Source organism: Silurus meridionalis, chromosome 2 (genome assembly GCF_014805685.1).
Source record: "Silurus meridionalis isolate SWU-2019-XX chromosome 2, ASM1480568v1, whole genome shotgun sequence".
Taxonomy (NCBI): Eukaryota; Metazoa; Chordata; class Actinopteri; order Siluriformes; family Siluridae; genus Silurus; species Silurus meridionalis.
The window spans coordinates 30,028,219-30,047,022 of NC_060885.1; the positions used below are offsets into that span (position 1 = coordinate 30,028,219).

At 38.8% G+C, this 18,804-nt stretch overlaps 1 protein-coding gene across 1 annotated transcript; it reads left to right on the forward strand.

Moving 5' to 3' along the window:
* The first annotated feature begins 1,962 nt into the window (after positions 1 to 1,962).
* Positions 1,963 to 18,326, forward strand: fam204a (family with sequence similarity 204 member A). The gene is made up of 7 exons (XM_046836053.1): positions 1,963 to 2,382; positions 3,602 to 3,689; positions 6,261 to 6,300; positions 6,936 to 7,038; positions 7,629 to 7,718; positions 17,682 to 17,791; positions 18,076 to 18,326. Exons 1-7 carry the CDS (start codon positions 2,167 to 2,169, stop codon positions 18,125 to 18,127), a joined length of 699 nt encoding a protein of 232 aa, XP_046692009.1. The 5' UTR covers positions 1,963 to 2,166; the 3' UTR covers positions 18,128 to 18,326.
* The last annotated feature ends 478 nt before the right edge of the window (positions 18,327 to 18,804 follow it).

Below are 18,804 nucleotides of genomic sequence, written 5' to 3' on the forward strand. Positions count from 1 at the left end.
ATCATACACACCTTTTGAAGGCTATTAGATAAAACGGGGCAAACTCAGTAGTGCTCACTTTAATGTATGATATAATACTATAATATAGGACATATCAGTCTTGTTTTCTACCAAAAGAAATCTGCTTTGTCTGTTTCCTGCATGAACAAAAATAATCCTAACACCATGGATGATGAAAGAGAAAGCGAGAGAGAGAGAGAGAGAGAGAGAGAGAGAGAGAGAGAGAGAGAGAGGTACATTTGCGACACTCCATTGAGCAGCAATAAGCTTTGTAGGCTTAGTGGGCATAAACACATTAAATAGATGAGATTCATCAGCACTCTAGTGTCAAATCCACAGTGTCCATGGGCAGCCAACCAGCTCTAAAGCAAAACAGTGCATCGCTGCAGCTCGTCTCTGGTGCAGGTGATGTTTTACCTCCTAAAAACAAGCATCATTTAGAAAAATGTATACACAGGTCATAGATATAACATGTGCTTCCAGCTAGCTGTGTGTTGCATAACATTTCTGCATATAAACTGTAATATATTAGGGTGTACAGTTTAATCATATGATTAATGTGCAATAAGTGCAGCTGATGCATGACATCTCCTTGCCTAGATTCCCTATAAACGGTCTGCATCACGACAAAACAATACACGCGGGTATTTTCTTCCTGTATCAGCGCAGGGTAAACAAATCGTTTAAGTCAATAGGTTTTGCAATTAGGCACAAAGCCCGTAACCCATTTAGCGAAGGGGAGAAAAAAACAACAACACTGATGTCATTCGATATAAATAAGCAATTTAAGCAGCTGTTTTCAGCTTGCAGTGCCACAGGCCATACAAGATTAACATGCTAATCATGGAAATGATAATGAGCGACGCTCAGATGGGGGAATAAACTCAACCTGTCAACACACACAGACACACAGACACACACACACACACACACACAGGGATGGATGATTTTTACTTCAGCATATGTTTTAATTGTGAAGGGCTAGTAAAGTCTGACACGTACTATTATACAATTATAATATTATATTACAATATACAAATGAATAAATGAATAAATAAATAAATAAATACATACATTTGGCATATAATACATATGTCATTATTTGTTGCTAAAGGTGTTTTATTATTATTATTATTATTATTATTATTATTATGTTTAATTATTGTATCTTTTCTCATAATAATGTTTCATGTACATGCTATGCAGACCTTTTATTTAGGAAATAATCATCTACTAATTATTTAGGGGGATTAATTTAGCTTTTTAATTATTATTTCATTTTATTTCATGTTTTATTTTTAATCTCGTTGCTCTTTACTGTGAAGGTCTGTATTTATTATATATTTTTATTTATTTTCTAATTTACAGGCAACTGAAATGAATTGAGTGCATAGTACATACATGAAACATAATTGTAATAAAAATACAATAAATATTATTCATAATAATAATAATAATAATAATAATAATAATAATAATAATAATAATAATATTTCATATACATACTATGCATTCCATTGATTTTTTTTTTTTTTCATTTTATTCCATGTTTTTTTTTGTTATTATTCTTATTTACTGTGCAGGTTTGTGTTGATTCTTTATTTTTATTTTACTTTTTAATTTCATGCAAAGGTTGTATACACATTTCAGATGCCTGTTACTAAACGAATACAATTTTGAATTGATGTCAGTTTATGAACTTATCGTTTTAAATGTATTGTATTTATAATTCACATAAATATTGGGTAAGATCCAATTTTCTGCTTACGTCCTAGAAAAGTCCCCTACACAGCACATGAATCACAGGCTCCTTCTCCCTACCTAATGCACTACATGTCCAATAAGAGGTCAGTTGAGCTTCCGCCGTTAAGGAGGGGCATGCCGTTCTGTCCAATCAGCTCTCTTGGTGCTGAACCTAGCTTAGCTAGTCAGCCAATCAACGTCAAGCTCTTTCACCAAACGCGGAAGTGCGAACCATAACAATGGCTCTATCCAAAGCCGCTTCGAAACTAGGCTAAATAATAACTATTTGTGGATAAATGTTGAAAAAATGGATGGTGTTATTCGATTCATCTCAAACCGGGTATATTTTTAAACCTGAAAATAATCTAATGCGTAGCGAAAATAATCGAAACAAGTGAAAATAAGGCTTAGACAAAAAGCGGTATGTATAGCGGTCTCCTTCCGAATGGACTCAGTGAGGATGACCTCAGTCCTGATGAGGACGAGGAGACGCAAAACACACAAACTGAACCTGGAACCGAGGAATGTCCTGCTGAAAGCGAGCAGAAACTGCAGAATGACCCAGCATCAGCATCAGCATCATCTCCATCATCTCCTCTTAACAGCTGCTTGCCTGGAGTCTCTCAAGATATGTGGAAAGTGAGTCTATATAACTCGCATCAATCATATTCTGTTTAATAATGTAGAAAATACATTTTTTATTATGCAGTCATTTCTTATTTATTTAATCTTTTTAAGCTCTAACATTGTCACTACTAGTTGCAAATGAACAAGTGACATTTATTACATCATAAAACCTTGGAGCCAATCAGGTGCGTTATGCAAATTGATTGCTGATTACGTACCAGTTTAGCAGGAGGACAACTTATACTAGAGGTTGGTTAAGATGTTACATGTTTTATGTGCAAAGGTTTTGCTTTTATTTATTTATATATATATATATATATATATATATATATATATATATATATATACATACACACACACACACACACACACACACACACACACACACATATAGACTTAGGCATGTATGTTTTAATAGTTTGATAAGTAAGTGAACAGAAGAGAAATCCAGATGAAACCAGTATTTGGTGTGACCACTTCAAGCTTTTAGGTCTTTACTTTTGCACACTTGCAAAAAGTCAGGGATTTCACAGGATCAGAGTCAGGTGTATGATTAATACCAAGCAGGTGGTAATGATCATCTGTTTCATATGAAGGTTGCAACACAGTCGTTTACTAAAACAGAATCAACTGCGTAGTTTTACTGGGTGAGGAACAGCCAAATTCTGCTTTTTATGTGAGGTTGTGGAAGACAGTTTTATGTCACAGGTCATAAACCATGGCAAGACTGAGAACACAGCAACAAGACAAGATAGTTATACTGCATCAACAAAGTTTCTCCCAGGCAAATATCTCAAACCACACTGTGCTGTTAAAAAAAAAAAAAAAAGTCCAGCAATGTTAAAGACTGTAGATGCAGCGGGGACATCATGCTCACTTTTCTTCAACATCGGAAGATGTCCAACAGTGCCGTCCTCAAATAACTTCTGGAAACCAGTGAGACCCAGGTACACTCATGTACAGTCTGGAGAAATCTGGCCAGAAGTGGTGTTGATGGAAGAATTGTGGCTAAAAAGTGATTGAACTACACACATATACATAGGAACTGAGGTGCAGAACATGAGATTATATAAATATATATGAAGCGTTTACCCATTTCTTTACACTAAGTATTATTGATTAATTTTTAGTAGCAATTTAAAATATCTGACATTACTTGCTTTAACATTATTGCGAGCTAATTCAACTGATTGATATGTTTCTGAATCTCAACACTGTTTTTCTTTTGAAGAAATTTAAAGACCTGCAAAATGAAAGAGAGACTCAGAAGACAGATCAACCCCCAGTAAGAAAACGAGGGAAGAAACGGCACAGGAAAGGTAATGCTCATTTTTCTTTTAGATTTTCTTTGTAGATTAGGTAGAATATATATACTGTGTGTGTGTGTGTGTGTGTGTGTGTGTGTGTGTATGATGGAGAATAATGTACAGAAGGTGCAGTAATGTAATAATTAATATATATATATTAATATACAATATACTCTGCAAAGATTGTGCATAGATGTCCAGAAATAACATGCTCAAATGATGCGATATAGTTATGTACTAGTATGAATGTTGTATGATGCAGTATTTACAGAATAAATCTGGCTGGAATATACAGTAGTGTGGTGATAAACAAGTTATGGATGGTGAAACAATGCATAGTTGATAAGCAGCGCAAAAACAAAAAGAAACCAGTGACAATGCAGTCGTGTGTTTTGACATTGTATGTGATCAGCTGTTCAGTGCAGTAACAGCCACAGGAAATAAGTCTATTCCTCAGTCAGTCTGTGCAGCTCTGAGGCACCTGTAGCATCTGCCCAATGGGAGAAGGGTGAATAGTTCATGATTAGGGTGAGAGGTATCTTTGATGATGCCCCTCTCCCTCTACAGACAGCGTTTATTGTGAATATCCCCCATGGTGGGAAGATGAGTGGTGATGATTTCTTGGGCAGTTTTCACCACCCTCTGAAGGGCTTTACGGTCTAAAGCTGTGCAGCTGCTGTACCTCATTGAGATGCAGTTAATGAGGATGCTCTCAATGATACAGCAGTAATAGTTCTCCAGTATCCTGTAGCACAGATGTGACTTTTTAAGTCTCCTCAGAAAAAAACGTCACTGTTGTGCCTTTCTGATCAGGATAGAAGAGTTCAGAGACCAGGGATGTGGACTCCAAGGAACTTAAAGCTGGGTACACCCTCAACATCAGCTCCGGAGGAGTGTGAGTGTGATTGCCGGCTCGTCTAATCTCCTTTGTCGTCTTGGTGTTGATTTCCAGGTTATTGTCCTCTCACAATGCTACTAGGTTCTGGATCTCCTCCCTCTTAGCCGCTTCATTGTTATCTCTGATCAGGCCTACCACCGTGGTGTCATCTGCGAACTTAAGGCTGCTGTTTGAGGCATATGCAGGTACGCAGTCATCAGCGAAAAGAGAGTATATAAGAGGAGACAATACACATCCCTGAGGAACCCCGGTGCTGAGGGTGAGACTGGAGGAGGTGACAGAGTTCAGTCGGATAGACTGTGGTCTGTTTGTAAGAAAGTCCAGGGTCAATTTGCTGAGATGTTTGCTGATGCCAAGCTGTTTCAGCTTCACAATTAGCTTGGAAGGGCTAGTTGTGTTAAATGGTGAGCTGAAATTAACAAACAACATCCTGGCATAAGTGTCAGGGTTGTCAAGGTGAATCAGGGCAGAATGAAGCACTGTGGGAATGGCGTCCTCGTTTGACCTATTCGGGCGCTTGGTATGGGTCCAGATTGGGTGGAAGACAGGCTTTAAGGTGGGTACGGACCAGTCTTTTGAAGCACTTTGCAATGGCAGGGGTGAGTTAGATGGGACAAAAGTCACCCAGTGCTGTTGCAGTGGAGTGCTCATGGTAGCACACACTTCAAAGGGTGGAGAGTGTGAGTGGCTGCTCACCAGGTAATAGCTCTGCCTTGAGCATGGGCTCTATGTTCCCTTTTTCAAAACAAGCATATAAGAGGTTTAGATAGTCGGGGAGTAATGCAGAACTGGTTGGTGGTGCCCCGCTGGGGGGTTTAAGGTCATTGATTGCCCTAATCCCTTGCCACATGCGTCAGGGGTCAGCAAAATTAAAGTGCTCCTTGGTCTGCTGTTTGTATGCATGTTTGGCTTCGCAGATTCAGAGTTTGGCTCTGGCGATGCTGTAGGCCTCCCAGTCTCCAGACCTGAAGGATGTGTTGCGTGCTTTGAGCAGAAGATGGACCTCCTGGTTCATCCAGGGCTTCTGTTCGAGGAGGATGTGCTTTTGTGTGGTCACCCGATCCACACACCTGTTGATGTGATCAAGAACAGAGTTGATGTAGGTGTTGATGTTGGTGGCCGAGTCAGTGGTGGCCTGTGCAGCAAAATCACTCCAGTCTGTATGTGAGAACTGCTCCTGGAGAGCGGCATCAGCCCCATCCAGCCAGACTTTAACAGTCCTGATTGCAGGTCTCACACGTTTGATGACTGGGGAGTACTTGGGCAGCAGGAACAAAGAGAGATGGTCCGATTGTCCGAAGTGGGGGAGAGGTGTGACCCTGTAACCATCAGCCACACTTGTATATACATGATCCAGGGTTTTATGTTCTTTAGTAAAACAAGACACATAGGTCCCCTGGTGGTCTAGTGGTAAGGATGCGGCGCTCTCACCGCTGTGGCCCGGGTTCGATCCCCGAGGTTTTTTTTTTTTTTTAGAGGACAGTAAATCTGGTCAGGGCTGTTTTGGCAGCGGAAGGGGAACACAATATTAGGCAGGTGGTCATAAAGTTATGCCGGATCAGTGTATATATATGTGTGTGTGTGTGTGTGTGTGTGTGTGTGTGTGTGTGTGTGTGTGTGTGTGTGTAGACAGAGAATATGTGAATATGCATATGAATTGTTTTATTTCTCCATCATGTAAACAGGTGGAACTCTGAAGCAGGCGGATGATGCAGAACAGAAAAGGTTGAGTAAACGCACATCTGCGCCACATAAACATTGACATTTTGAACGACATCATATCCTGTCTAATCTGTTTTCCATGTTTGATTATGTTTTGGCAAAACGGCTGTAAAACTGTCTCTCCGACAAGCACACTGAACCGAACATGAACGTGATCTAGCGGTCACATCTTTTCTCCACTTCTGAGAAACGCACCAACCGAGTGCTAACGAAGAGCTACAACACCAGGATGTAGCTACAGTGGCGAACTTGAGCATCACGCTGACGTGATATGTGTGTGAACTGCTCGTCCCGCACCTCCTGGTGGAGGTGTAAGATCACGGGCCGGTTCAGTGTCCTATTAAAGAGTTTGCCCTGACTTTCAGATATATATATACAGCTGATTATTAACTACATGTAAACTGAGATGTAAAGCTTATGATAGTGTTTTTTCTGCCTTTCACTGTTGAGGAATCCACCATATAAATCACTATATGTGAAAGTTGCTACTATGAAAAGGGTTTCATGGAATTTAAGCATTAAAATAAAGTAGTACAGTGTGGTTAAAAATAGGCGAATATTGAAATAAAAAATGTTTTTAATCAATAACGGAAAAAGAAAGTAAAAACCATTATGTTGTCAACTTGGTGTTTGTTTAGGGATGGTAAAGAGGTTCGAGTGAAGCCATGGGAAGAACTGACACAGTATTTCGGCACCAATGATAGATTTCTGCCTCCTGCTAGTAGTCGTCCTCTGCCTAAGGTAATATTGGCAAATGCTTTTGGGCAACTATAGAATTATTTTTTTTTTTTTTTTTTTTTTATTATTTAATTTTTTTATTGATTTAATAAATGAAATTATAGTTAAAAAATTTTAAGAAATATGTCCTTAAATGTTTCCATTCTTAAAACAATATGTATTTGGTTTATTATTTAAATTGCAGTATGGATTTCTCAGGTTTTGTTGCAGATCTTTAGCTTATTTACTGCTTTTCTTTTTTTTTTTTTTTTTTTTTTTTTTTTTTTTTGTCCATTTTTATTCTTTTTAACCATCAAATATGTGTTTGATCTGAAATTGAAATGCGTAATTAAAGACCAGTGTATTCCGCTGATAATCTGCAGCGTTTCTGACGGATTCCGCTTTTAATCGAGTAACAATTTTCATTTGTGAGACTGAAAATCTCCATATTTGTTGTAATGGAAGTCCTATTAAAAAAAAAGAGCCGGAGGCGCTTTTTAAGTTAGTCTTTGATATATTTTTTTTCCCCCCTTCCACTCTTTCTCCTTTTCTATTTCTATTTGAAAATAACTTCATTTTCCTCTCGCCCCCCTCCATCCTTTTCTCATCTCCAGTCAGGCCTGGAAAAGAGCATGGAGCGAGCCATCGCCGAAGGGGATTATGGGAAGGCGGAGGAGCTGAGCGACCGGCTGGCTACTCGTGAGGTACGTCACGGCGATAACGCATCGCTCTGAGCGCGACGAATCAAGCTAATGGGTCGGCGGCCGTTTTGCCCGCAAAAGACACAGAAAAATACAACCTCCTACACACACACTATACACTCCCTTTTGTACGTGGGCTGGACGTCCTGAAGCCCTTTTCTATTGGAGTTAATAGAAAGCCCTCCCTTACCTTTTTTTTTTACTATATATTTTTTGAAGTCTACAGCACTTTCGGCTTGTCTTTTTCCCAGCAGTAACAATGCTTCCTTAGATATATATTTTTTTATATTTGAGGCGCGAGTTTGCACCTTTGAAGTGCGCTCAGAACTTAACACACCGCCTGCAGTTTAAAAAAACGATAGCTCTTAGGGAAGGTGAGCAGGATCATGCGGTTCGGAGATAATTTGGCAGAAAATGTAACGCTCGCGCACGTGTAATTGCAGTTAAAAAGATGTTCGTCGCTCTTGGACTCTGCTCTCGTAGCAAGTAGTTTTATGTCTCAGAACTTTCGATTCAGAGGCGTCTCAGTAAGCAGCGTGCCGTTTTATAGGTTAAGGCTTTGATTCTGCCGCGGATGTAGGATTCAAAATAAAATAAAAGCGTATAGATATGCACCGACTCGCAGTAGCTGTGCGGAGGTTGAACTTTTAGAGATGTACAACTTTTAGGGCCGACTATTAGGACCTTAAACGGCGAGTTGGTATCAGTGTTGGTTTTTTTTTGTTTGTTTTTGGTTTTTTTGTGCACCGGTGCTACACTGCAGCCCAATGTTTCTCCAGGAGGACACTTTCCTGACTCGGTCACGTTTGCTCCAGTTTTTGGCTGCGAAAATCTCAGATCACGTTCTCGCATACTAATCATTTCGAATTGGGTGGAGCAGCGTTAATCTTGTTAACCTTGAATAGGAAGTTCACCCATAATCAATTACAGCTCGCGTTTCCTCCAGGAAGAGTGTGAATAAATTTCCATTACGCTTTATTTTTGTTCAAAGCGACGTGATAAATATGCCCCTAACAGCCGTGCTATCGTCAGAACAGGCATTAAATAACTCCAGAATGCAGACAACATGTTCACGATCCGGGCGATTTTTCCTCTCAGGTGCTGTTTATGTGAATAAATCCCTACCCGTTACTGCCGAAGCTTATCTCCGGAGTATCACAGAGGCTCTTATCTATTCTTTTCGAACGGGATCTAGACAAGGCTAGTGTTTACACGGATCGCGTCACAAGTGCGGAGTAATCACCTAGAGAATGGCGGCGGGTTTGTAATCCTGTTGCTGAAATACCGAAGCGCAGAAGCTATTGAAAGCTATTTCTCTGGCTTGTGCTTTAGGCACGATACATTCCAATCTTGTTTCTGAGGAATTGCGGGTGAAGGGTTTTGATCAAGGAGTCGGCACTGGCTCTCGGGCAGTCCTGGGATTTGAACACACAACCTTAACGCCAGAGCAATTTCCTCATCAAAGCTTATCAGTTTGAAATAGGAGTCTATGTGTGTATATGTGTATATGTATGTATGTATGTATGTATGTATGTATGTATGTATGTATGTATATGTATATATATATATATATATATATATATATATATATATATATATATATATATATATATATATATATATGTATGTATATGTATGTGTGTGTGTGTGTGTGTGTGTATATATATATATATATATATATATATATATATATATATATATATATATATATATATATATATATATAATTTTTTTTTATTACAATCCTCATACAGAATATACTGTGTATCAAATATACTTTTGGGTAGTTAACAGTAGCATAGCTCTTCAATAACACAAAAAAGTTTTATTAAATAGTTCATTGGTATTATGCTCATCAGCATCAATCCAAGAATTGTATTCATTTATTTATTTATTATTAATATTATTATTATTATTTAATATTATGAAAATAATATTGCCGTAAATGTACAAGAAATTATTTAAATGTCAAGAGAAAACTCGCATTTTATTGTAAATTATTATAAATAAAATATATTGACTGTGTTCGGACACTTAGGAACCATTGAGGGTTCTTTAGTTCTTCAAAGGTTCCAACAAGTTTCTGTATCATTAAAAAGAAGTGAGGAGCTCTTACTGATCCCAGGAGTCCTTAAATTATTTATAAGCCATTTGAATATTAGTCTGAAATGTCTTCAATTTTTAGGTCAAAGTTGGCATGTATTCTAACCTGCTGTTTAAGAGGATATTCACTAAACCTTTGTGGATTCTCCTACCCCTTTTGTTAATGATGGTTGAACCCAGCCATGAGCCGGAGATAAACAATGAGAACATGTGTGGTTCTCAGGGGCCGGTGTGGGCGCCAGTGCGGCGTTTTACGTCTTAATTTCTAATCCGGCTAACGTCGATTACCACAGCTGTCTGTCGTCGGTCCTCCAAACGCTTCCGCGTCACGAAATTATCACTAATACCATCTGTGGCGAGGCTCCGTTTCGAGCTCTTAATAACGTATGTATCCGAGGTATCATGCATTCTGTATTATATTCCTATACCATGACAACGAGGTGCTTAGCCGTGAGCAAAAACGCGGAGATAGCTGAAGTCTCGTGGTGTTGGATTATATATTTATATATGGATTATTCCTGGTGCAATTTCAAACCCAACCTGTTCCTCCTCAGACGAGCCTGTATATCTCAGTACACTTTGAAGAGATGATTGAAATTTCCCAACTCTTGTGTAGCCTCTTTAGTCAATTAATAACGTTTTTGTGTCTTTAATCCGTCTGCACGAAGGCGTTTTCGAATTTCGCATGCTTCTTTTTCATCTTTGTCTATGTATTAAAAACGCAGGACGTAAGGAAGGATCCTTTGAGACTGTTCATGGAAGAGCTTTCACTCTTAAAGTCTTGTTTGCTTTTGAACGCACACTGGCTCAGGGAACGCACAAAACACTTACTACTTGCGATTATAATATACAATTTTACTCCGTGAATGCTTCATTCTGATTGACCAAGAGATATACATATTAATATGCTCATACACTGTCATACAAGGACAGAGGTTTTTATGTAGGGATTCTTCTTTAACATTTATGGAAGGTGTCTTTGGTGTTCGTGGATCTGCTTTGTGACAGTCGGAGAAAAAGCTTCGAGTCACATAATTATTTTTTTTTTCGCTTTCAATAATAATAATAATTCGTTTATTTGACTCAGTTTTCCATCATTTTGCCTGGAATTATAAATGTATCAAAGGCTGTAAAAAGAAAGGAAATCCAAATTGCAATAACTACAAGCAAATTCAAAGTATGTGTAAGAATAAATTGATTAAATAATTTGATCAATTTTATAAGAGGAATGAAAGACACCACCCAGCTGTTGATTATTTTTCCCATATCTTCGCTCCCTGTAGTGTTTTGTTTCCTACATATCCTGCAGCACAGCCTAATGTTCCATCAGGAAGTTGTTCCGTTGTTGATGTTTTTCCCCTTCATGCGAACCCTCCTGAGTGGTGGCGTTGTGAGACTAGCTCCCAGCCCTTAATGCTGTATTAGTTCGCTAGATTAAGCGCGGCACTCGTTCCAATTAACAAACACACGTGTCTCCATTCTTTCATTATTGCACATTCTGTGACACAGCTTTAAGTTTCATAAAGAGCAATTAATTTCACTAATTAGCATAACATTAAAGTGGCTGCTAAATATAACTAGCTCACCCGTTGTCAAGAGACTTCATGTGATGCAGCTTCAAAAAAAAATGAAGAAGAAGCTGCTTTTTCAGGCTAAGGCACGCTCGTGTTTTTAATATCTTTTTCAAGTGTATTGACGTAAAAACCGGTTCATGTACTGACACCGGGTGAAATCGGTCTTATGCAGACATGATCATGACGCATTCCTTTCCTGAGGTTTAACCGTATTGTATGAAGTAGGATCCGAACTTCCAGTTCCAGCTCTACTCAGATGGCAGATCAAGGGTCCACAAACTTATGGAATATTTTTTTTTGCTTTTTTTTTTTTTTATATATATTTGCCTTACTTTTATCTTTCTTATGAAAGAACATATCACTCATTTTCAGCAATTATAGTTCCATTTAATATGGGGTTGTAAGTTGTAGCTCCGTAGTTATGGCTCTGGGTGAGGGCCCTTGAGCAAGGCCCTTAATCCTCTGAACTCCATGGGCGTTGTATCATGGCTGACCCTGCACCCTGACCCCAGCTTTCTACATCACCAGGATATGTGAAGAAAGAAATTGACATTGCTGTTAGATACCAGAAATGTTTCCCTTCACCTTTATTATGGAACATCAAAGAGATTGTAGGAAAATTGGGACTGGGGACTCCTTCCTTTTGATCTTTCTAGTAATTACACAATGATTAAGCATGACATTATGGCATTATGACAGGTGAAGTGAATAACACTGATGATCTCGTCATCATGGCACCTGATAGTGGGTGGGATATAGTAGGCAGCAAGTGAGCATTTTGTCAAATTTGGGTCAGAACATCTTCGTGTGGGAGAGAAGGTGTGGTCCGATCTATATAATATATATTATAGATATAATTACGTATACACAATGCTCGATTAAATGGAGCATCCGGCTCCTGTCAAGGGGCTGTTACCATAGAAACAATATCATCATATAAGTGAATTAATATACGCTTTTTTTATGGTACACAGTGTTCATTTATTATTATTATTTTTTTAAGAACTTCAGTGATTTTATTTAACATAATCCTTCAAATCAAATCCTTCACCACTGGCAGCCTCATTTAGAGCATCAGATAATTACTTGCGTAATCATCTCCATCATCACACAGCTGCTGTGGGCATTTATTATTTGGTCAACCAGCATTGTGTTGAAGTTCTAAAAAAAAGTCTACACTCGTTCTATGGAGGTATCGCAATATTTTCGAAAAACCCCTCTCATGGTTTTTGGCCATGTAGACAGATCCACAGCCCTGGAGGAGAAGCCGATGAGGAATTCACGTAACCTTAACCCCGACTTGACAAATAGTGATACAATAAAAGATCTGGTGGAGGAAGGGGGTGGTGGGGTGGGGCGGGGGCATCGTTCTAACACTCTTGTCTGTGTTTCAGGCTCAATAATCTGATTCCAGATACACAAGGCTGTCATCTGCAGGGAACTGGTGAGAACAAAAAACAAAAAAAAAACAAAAGAAAATTCTGAAAGTTCCTCGGCTTCATACACGCCCCATTATCTTCCCTCTTCTGACTAGGCGAGGCTTATTAGCGGGCTTTGAACTCACACTTAGAATAATGTGCCATCAACAGTTTTTTAAGCTAATTAGGGAAAAAAAAAACAGTTTAATTAATGACTGACTGGCAATAAAATGGCACGTCAGGAAAGAAGGAAGGGGGGAAAAAAAGGAAAGAAAGAAACCAAGGGTGCTAAGCTTCCACTACCACCAATTAAGGGCTAATTACAAACAAATTATATATGTGTTTTGCTGTGGGCTTTAATTTAAAAAAGAAAGAAAGAAAAAAAAAGAAGAAGCTTTAATTAGAAGAGAAAACATGCTAATTAATTAAACAGCAGAGGAAAAAAAATCTACATAGAAAAGTATGCTTTGTCTATGGGGTAATTAATAAGATACAATAATCCAAATGAGATTCCGTAGCAATTCGATAAAAGCTTAGGGCCGGGGTTCTTTAAACCTGCTTTTGGAAATTAATGGGCTGAAATGGAAGACGAGTCGTCCCGAGATATTATAAAAGTTCATTTGATGATAAACTGAGAACAAAGATGAGACTTTTTAGCCGTTTGATCGTCGCCGGAGGGGTCGATTTGGAGTCTTAGGATTCGGCAGAGGAACGCAAGCTAAGACAGAAAAATGGCGTGTTGAGAAAGATGAGGTTTCGACCCGTGATTTTTGCCTCCTGGTTTGCAAATCTATTTGCTAGGGTTTGTAACGGCACACGCGTTCGTACCGAACCGCTTCAGTGCAGGGCTTTCGATGTGGCGCACATGTGTACCGAACGCAACCGTTTTTACGTAAAGAGTTCCTTCGCAAACATATTAAGTGGCGAACTGCAAGATTGTTACGTCTCCGCCTCGCATTTCGAGCACAGTGTCGGAAAAACGATTTGTTTTGCACATTTGCGGAATCGCTTCCACTTCCTGTCTCCACCAACGTTTTTTACAAAAGTCTATCGATATGGATTCCTTAGCGTTTGATGTACAGCTTCGAGAATGTTTGTTTTTTAAATGGAGAAAATCCGGACAATTTCCCATATCGATGGAAGGATGGAAGAAATGAACATTTGTAAAATATATATATATATATATATATATATATATATATATATATATATATATATATAATCATAATGATAAATATTTAATGACATTTGTTTATGCTGAAATAAGTAGAACAGTTAAGTAGATTGTAAGTAGATCTTTAGAAAATTTTATATTAAATGTAACACACACTGTGAACTGTAATGTTAATTGATAACTGTAACATTTTTCCATTTATTTATCAGTATAATAAAAAAAGTGTATTGCATTCATTTATTTTATTTTATTTATTTAAACCAAACAGGTATCTTACTTGAAATTGTAAAAAAAAAAAAAATTATAATTAATAATAAACGTCAAGCAATTTTAGGTTTCGCATTTCATCCCCCTAACGGACACAAATTGAACCGAACCGTGAGTTAAAAACCGTGAATTGTGTGTATCGTTACACCCCTAATATTTACTGGACAAACTGTGATACAAGGTAGTGAGAGGCACAGCTGAATTCTGGCTTCTGGTTGGTCGGAAGGCATTCATTACATCATGGTGTACTGGTTATGTATTTCTTATATACTCTTGCTTTTCCCTAAAACAACTTTTCATCCTAATCTTGGTCTGGAAATGGAAGAGCAAGCAGGCTGATCTGATATTCGTGCCGCTTCCGAACGCTCCTGTTTTCCCCGAGTTGACTGAAGTCATATTATTTCGGCATTAAGGTGGCGGGATAAGGGAATTAGTCCGGTCATTAATCGCCCACACGTCAAGCTCAGCCGAGCGGCTCAGCGCCGCCAATTCAGCCACCTGGAGCCATGCTAGTCTCGCTAATCCACCTCTCACACGCGTTAATTGGAAGGTGCTTCACTGAGGGGAGTAAATTTATGAATGGATTTTCGATCATTCTGCTCCAGAAACATACATTTTAGAAGATTTGTGCAGAGTTTAACACTTGCTTTATAAGCAAGTAAGTGTGTGTGTGTGTGTGTGTGTGTGTGTGTGTGTGTGTTTGCCAGCATTTCCACACAGTCAAGCATTTTTATTTGCATTATAATGCTCCACTAAGGTTGCATTGCAGTGTTTTAAGCTTTGTCTGGGCATCTTTAGCATACAGCAGTTTCGAAAAAATGGTGCGCAATGAATGGAGGAATTTATTTATTTATTTGTTTGTTTGTTTTTTTCCGTCTCAAGGATAAATGAATCGCAGGAATGCATAAACACTTGAGAGAAATCTATTAGAAAATTATTTACAATTCGAACGTCATGCAGTACTTCAAACTTTATCCAATTCTACCTTTATTTATTCCTGTATTTTATCATTTAAAATCAAAATCATAAAAATGGATTTCTTTTTTTTTTTTTTTTTTTTTTTTCATAAAACCACCTAGTGGTGTGTGTTAGACTGCAGCTGCCTGGCAGAAGCACAGAAACCCGCTCTTCTCAGGCCTTTCAAAGGTCACGTCACTAATCCCTCTAAATAAACCCGGCAGCGAATAAAGGCGGCTGGCGGCGGCGGCGGGTTTCGCTGCTCACAGGGCACAATGTCTTAAAGACGGCGGGGAGAAGAAAGGAACGAGACAAGAAGCGCCCCCGCCCCCCGAAACGCCATTCGCACCGAAACGAAGGCTAGAACGAACAGCCCGAGCGGTTGTGTCATGTATATTATTCGTTTTCCTTTTTTTTTTCCACCCCACTCTTATTTATTTAATTATTTACATTTCTGGCACTGGCGTTCTCCCTGATGTGAAAGGATTTGGTGCTCTGAGACGGCGGGAAATCCTCAAAAGTGGATCAGAAATAATGTCGCATTATGGCTAATACGAGAGGCTAATTTGAGGCGACTTTTTTTTTTTTTTTTTTTTCCCACTTTTTTTTTTCCCCTTTCTGCTAATTTCGTTTGCGAGAGGAGGCGACACCTGCTCCAGCGATCCATGAAATAAGCCGCCGCCGGCTTTGTCCCGATAAGAATGAACAAATCTGCACAATGCGCCGCTCGCCCAATCTCATTTTTGCGACGTGCACGCGGGGCTAAAAAGAAATAAGCTGTTTGCGAGGCTTGATTAATCAGACATTTGGAGGCCTTTTTTTTTTTTCCCTGTGTGTCTTTGATCAGCTTTGTCTTCTTAGTTATCCTAGTGCCTTAAATGTAGTCACTAGTGTGATTGAATGTGTAAAATAGGACACGTCCGGAGGAATTGGTGGTTTGTTTTTGTTTTTTTCTTTTCTTCCATCACAACCCTTGTCCCATTTCTATCTTTTACCCTACAGCTTGATTTTTTTTCCCGCCAATTTGAAAGCTAGACAATTTAATACCGTCCAGATCACACTCACCCTGGTGTTAGTTATCTCCTGTTGGATCTCTCGTACACGTTAGCCCGATCGCCCGTTATGGCTTAGCATGACTAGAAAACATGATTTATGCCTCTTAAAACCTCGAGGAGGGGAAAAAAAAAGATGGCAAAGGAATTAAAAAACTGTCATAGTGTGTTAGCTTCAGGTTCTGCGGGTACGTTTTTTTTTTTTTTTTAACAAATCTTCCAAGCGACTGTATAGATGAATGGCTCAAGGGCCCGGCTAGAGCGGCACTCTTTTAGCCCGCTAAAGGCCTTATCTTAAATCCGAGCAAAGTAGCATTAATCTTTTTGAAAGACCTTTATGGCTTTTAATGTATCCCAAATTAGAACATTTTACACCCTTGGTTCCTGAAATGTGGCGATAAAAAGCCTTTAGAGTTTAATTTCTCCTGCCTGCTCGCTCTGACCTTCCTAATCCCGGCATGCATTAGGCGATATTTTACTTTCAGGCTTTCTAATAAAGTTTATCCCACTTAATTATAATTAAAACATTTCTCTCTCTCTCTCTCTCTCTCTCTCTCTCTCTCTCTCTCTCTCTCTCTCTTTTCTCGCGTCCTCTCTCCAGGTTTTTCAACTCTAGAAATTCATTTTATTTTTTTTCCCCCTTCTCGCTGATTGTGTTCAGCATTATTAGAAGGAATTACCTCCCTCCCGTCTCACACACATGCTCTCCATCCTCTCCAAGAAAAAAGAGAAATAAAGAGAAAAGGGGAAAAGGTTCTCTGATTTATTCAGCGTGTTTATCAAAGTTCCTCAGGGTTCAATATTGAGCCCATTTTTTTCCCCTCAATGTCTCTTTAGTAACTCTATACTCCCCTGTCACTTTAATTTATCTAATTTCACACCCTGCTCACTTGTAGATGAGGTCAATATAGGGACAGGATTGGCTAAACTTTATTTCCTGAACCTAAAGTTGTGTAAACCATTCATAAGGATAGTTTTATGCTTCCCAAATCTTCCCTAACTTCCTAATTTGTTATGTTTATCGAGGTGGCTGGTGGGGGTTTTTTAGTGTTAAGAGGAATGTGGGGTTTATGGATGTGGTGAGGGAAGACATGCAGGTAGTTGGGTTGAAAGAGGCAGATGTAGAGGACGGGGGTATGGAGATGGATGATTTGCTGTGGCGCCCCCTAATGGGAGCAGCTGAAAGAAGAAGAAGAGGAATGTCGTTCAAGTGTTTTTTTATTATTTATTAGGAAAACCTTTCAGTTTAATATAAGAATGAAAACTAATATCCGATACTATATTATGCCATTTCGAGCGCAATTGTGTTCTAAACGTTTGGCATTTGCCATATGAGCCATGTCTGTAACGATGGACCCAGTATGGTTTGCAGGAAGAGGACAGAGGCGCTAACGGGGTCCGTCTTCCATCTCGTTCAACAGCTGGCTGTCAAAATCACCCAAGCTGCCGACTGCCGCGACTTCGCCCAAGCCAGACGTGAAGAGGAGGATTCACGGGCGGCACGGAAAAAGAGGAAACAGATCGCATGGGGGTCTGTCGCTTTATTTCTATCCTGCTTTGCATGGTTTATATATCCGGTGTTTGAGGCTAAACTGTTTCTCCCAAACTTAAAGTTGTGTAAACCAATTATAAGAATAGTTTTATGCTTCCCTTGTCTTCCCAAACCTCCTAATTTGTCATTATGTTCATCGAGGTGGCTGGTGGGGGTTTTCAGTGTCAAGAGGAATGTCAATCAAATGTTTTTCATATATATATCGTTCAAAAATGTTTTATTTAGCCAAAATATTAATAAGTATTTCCTATTTTCCTTTTCAGCTTTGAAGCAAAGAAAAGGTGGGAAACTAAAAGCAACATGGGCTTCATGTGACGCTTTCAGAGAAATGTAATCTATATATATATATATATATATATATATATATATATATATATATATATATATATATATATATTGTTTTTTCCTCTTTTCTCAATGAATTTGCTTTTCTATGGTATTTCCAATGGCAGCAAAAAAAAAAAAAAAACTGTACATGGTGAGTTAAATAAACGACTTAACCTTTACAATCAAATTGTGGTTTAAATGTTCATTTTCAGTTCGGTTATGCTGTTTTCCTCCTAATTAAATCTGTGTGCCGTGTATAGTTACCCGAATAAGTGGGTTAATCAGAAGCTCTCTGTTCTTTCATGGCGGTATGGAGCAGCAAAAGAGTGGGGAAAGAAGAGGAGATTAGGGCCCTAATGCAATGTAGTGGATAATGTGCAATAGGATTTGCCTGAGCAAAATGAAATTTGTTGGCTGTAAAAGAGGTTCGAGCGAGAGGAAACGCGATGGTTATGTAGCGGGAGAGTGTGCGCAAAGCGTGTGTGCAAGGTGAACGTGTGTATGTGTGTGAGAAGAGATATCGCATATACAGACCTTTCCTTTGCCCATGATGCAATGGATACCCAAGATACAATTTGGAAGAAGGAATGGTTGAGGAATAGGGAGGTGCATCGCCTTAACTGAGGCTGATGCGCTTCGCATATCGAGAAATAGCTATGCAATTC